The sequence below is a fragment of the Pinus tabuliformis genome, chromosome 2_2 (genome assembly GCF_031772625.1).
Source record: "Pinus tabuliformis cultivar Carrire ecotype Pingquan chromosome 2_2, CPIR1, whole genome shotgun sequence".
Classification (NCBI taxonomy): domain Eukaryota; kingdom Viridiplantae; phylum Streptophyta; class Pinopsida; order Pinales; family Pinaceae; genus Pinus; species Pinus tabuliformis.
Genome location: NC_142300.1, coordinates 917,320,556 through 917,323,449, shown reverse-complemented (window position 1 = coordinate 917,323,449; position 2,894 = coordinate 917,320,556). Strand labels below are relative to the sequence as shown.

Here is a 2,894-nt window from a genome sequence, read left to right as displayed (position 1 = left end):
GAGAACTGAAAGAATGTCTAGTAAATTTCTTTAATGCAAAAAGCTACACACTTATAATTTTTGAGATTACTAAAAAAATAGTTTATCATAATCATTCATTATTAATTTATGGTTATTAATAAAGACAAAAGAAAACAGTAACACACAATATATAATACTTCAATATTATATGTATGTGAATTAATGTTACACATAATGCGATGATAGGAGAACTATATAATTCAATGTATTTTAGTTTAAATATTATATTATATTAAATATATAAATTTAATTTTAATAAAATAAAAATTTTATTCAATAATAATATTTAAATTAAATACATGAAATTCAATGTTTTAAACCATTTATTTTTTAAATATATATTAGGAAAAGACACAATAATATATTTACCCTACTTGTTTTAAAAGTACTATATATAATGAGAAGATACAATAATGACGCCGTAAGGCGTTTCCTTTTGAAGTGAATTGCCCTAGCCGATGCGGTGTCCTATTGTCGACCATCGATTTGTGGTGTTAGACGATGGGACGAAGTTCGATCGTTGATTCAAAACTGTTTTGAAAATGGTTAATGAAGAAGCGTATTACGTGCTTCTCGGTTCTTGCGATTGAAAGAAAATTATGACAATCGTTGATTAAAAACTGTTATGAAAACGGTTAATGAAGAAGTGTATTACGTGCTGCTCAGTTATTGGGATTCAAAGAAAATTATGAAAACGGTTAATGAAGAAGCGTCTTCCGTGCTTCTCGGTTCTTGCAATTCAAAGATTGTCTGAGTATTTCATAATTCCGTTTGTTTAGAGCTCCGTGCCATTTTTCAAAGTATTTTCTTGTGACAGCAGCAATGGCGCCCAAGGCAGCAGAGAAGAAGCCCGCTGAGAAGAAGCCTGTTGCAGAGAAAACTCCTGCAGAAAAGAAGCCTGCTCCCAAGGCTGAGAAGAAGCTCCCCAAGGAGAGCGGAGACAAGAAGGGGAAGAAGAGGCATAAGAAGAGTGTTGAGACCTACAAGATCTATATCTTCAAGGTTCTCAAACAGGTTCACCCTGACATTGGCATTTCCAGCAAGGACATGGGATCATGAACAGCTTCATCAATGATATCTTCGAAAAAATGGCGAGCGAGGCATCAAAGCTCGCTGTTGAAATCTAATTTCAACGCAGTCGTACGCTCCCCAAAACCGCCAGCAAAAACCACAAACCGGTTTAAAGATTTCTCGGACCGCCTACCTGCAGAGAATGGTTTTCGTACACAAGGGCCCGAGAAAATGTGGAGCTGACACGTGGTTCAGCCCTGACGTAACGCAACGTCATTTTCTCGGAGGATAAAGTTCAACACTTGTTGGTCTTCCGATATTGCCCTCCACCGTCGGATGTGCTCCACCTTCTTCAACCGTTGATTGCCCGAAGCTGCTCCAAACCTGCATACGGCAAATATTAAATTCAATGCATTGCGTGGAGTAAAAGGTTTATGGTTGACCGCCGTAGGTGAGAGAGAGTCATTGAATTTAATGGTGCTACGTAGATTTAGGTGGGCCTTTTTATTATGGGTATGGGCACGTATAATATATGTCTTTTATATATATTTCTTATATACGGCATGTATTAAATGTGAAAACATATGTAATAAGTTTTTATGTTTTTGAGTGTGTTGACTTTTATTATGCATTGCACACGGGAGGTAAAATACATAGGTGTTCACAGCAACGAAAGATTGATGATGGCGCAGTAAAAGGTGAAACACACAGCAGTGTGTAAAAAGATAGAACCAGGTGATGTAATTTCTGGAATAGCAAAAACCATGTGTGGTTTTGCACAAGCAGTGCATAAAGAAAATGGTGAAGCCTAAGTTGTTTTTACACCAGTGAATGTAAATTTTGTTTTACAGCAGTAAGCTCATGTAAACTTTTGTTACAGCAGTAAGTTGTTTTTCACAGCAGTGAATATGAAAATGATTTTACAGTGGTAAATCTTTGTATCAGGTTTTAATGAATAGAAAGTTTTTTTTGTGGTGAAATACTCTGTCTCTCAGTGAATTTTTTTAAGTCTTCTGTGCACAAAAGGATCCTGGAGTAAAGTAAAACAGAGCATTGTCTCTGTGTGTGTTTGAATGTTTGGTTTTTGGTATTTTCCCCATCAAAAATACCCAACAGTGGTATCAGAGCAGGCTCAGGCTCTTTAAAGAAGTTAAAGAAGCTGAAGGGAGAAGGTTGTTGCTGCAGCAAAACTTCTCAGGCAGACAGAAGACTCAGACAACAAAGGATTCAGGTATTCTTCATAGCTATCTTGTTTGTTATTGAAGAGACAGTCAGTGTTTTAAATACACAGTCAAGGAATGGCTAGCACAAGCACTGGTATGGGTTTGTTTAACACCCAGCTCCCACAGTTTAATGGGAAGAACTATGATTATTGGGCAATAACCATGACAGCCCTATTTGCCTCTCAAGATTTATGGGAAATAGTTGAGGAAGGTTTTGAAGAACCAGCAGATGAAACTGAGTTCAATGCACTAACTCAGGGAGAGAGAGATCAGCTGAAGAGCAATAGAAAGAAGGATTCGAAAGCCCGTATGTTGTTGTATCTAGCAGTAGACCAGAGTATGTTTCCAAGGTTAGCAGCAGCTAAGACAGCCAATGAAGCATGGCAAACCCTCAAGACAGCCTATCAAGGCATGGAGAGAGTGAAGACAGCAAAGCTACAATTGCTGAGAAAGGATTTTGAGAACTTGAACATGAAGGAGTCAGATAACATTGACTCATTCTTCACTCATGTGATTGGTGTAATCACACAAATGAGAACTCATGGAGAAACCATTGAAGATAGAAGAATTGTGGAGAAAATATTGAGGGTCTTACCCTCAAGGTTTGATGCCATAGTCACCACCATTGAAGAGACAAAG

At 37.4% G+C, this 2,894-nt stretch overlaps 1 protein-coding gene across 1 annotated transcript; it reads left to right on the top strand.

The window, feature by feature from the left end:
- The first annotated feature begins 812 nt into the window (after positions 1-812).
- LOC149196025 (histone H2B.8-like) lies at positions 813-1,080 on the top strand. Its single transcript, XM_089408118.1, has one exon. It carries the CDS (start codon positions 844-846, stop codon positions 1,078-1,080), a length of 237 nt encoding a protein of 78 aa, XP_089264244.1. The 5' UTR covers positions 813-843.
- Positions 1,081-2,894: the final 1,814 nt, after the last annotated feature.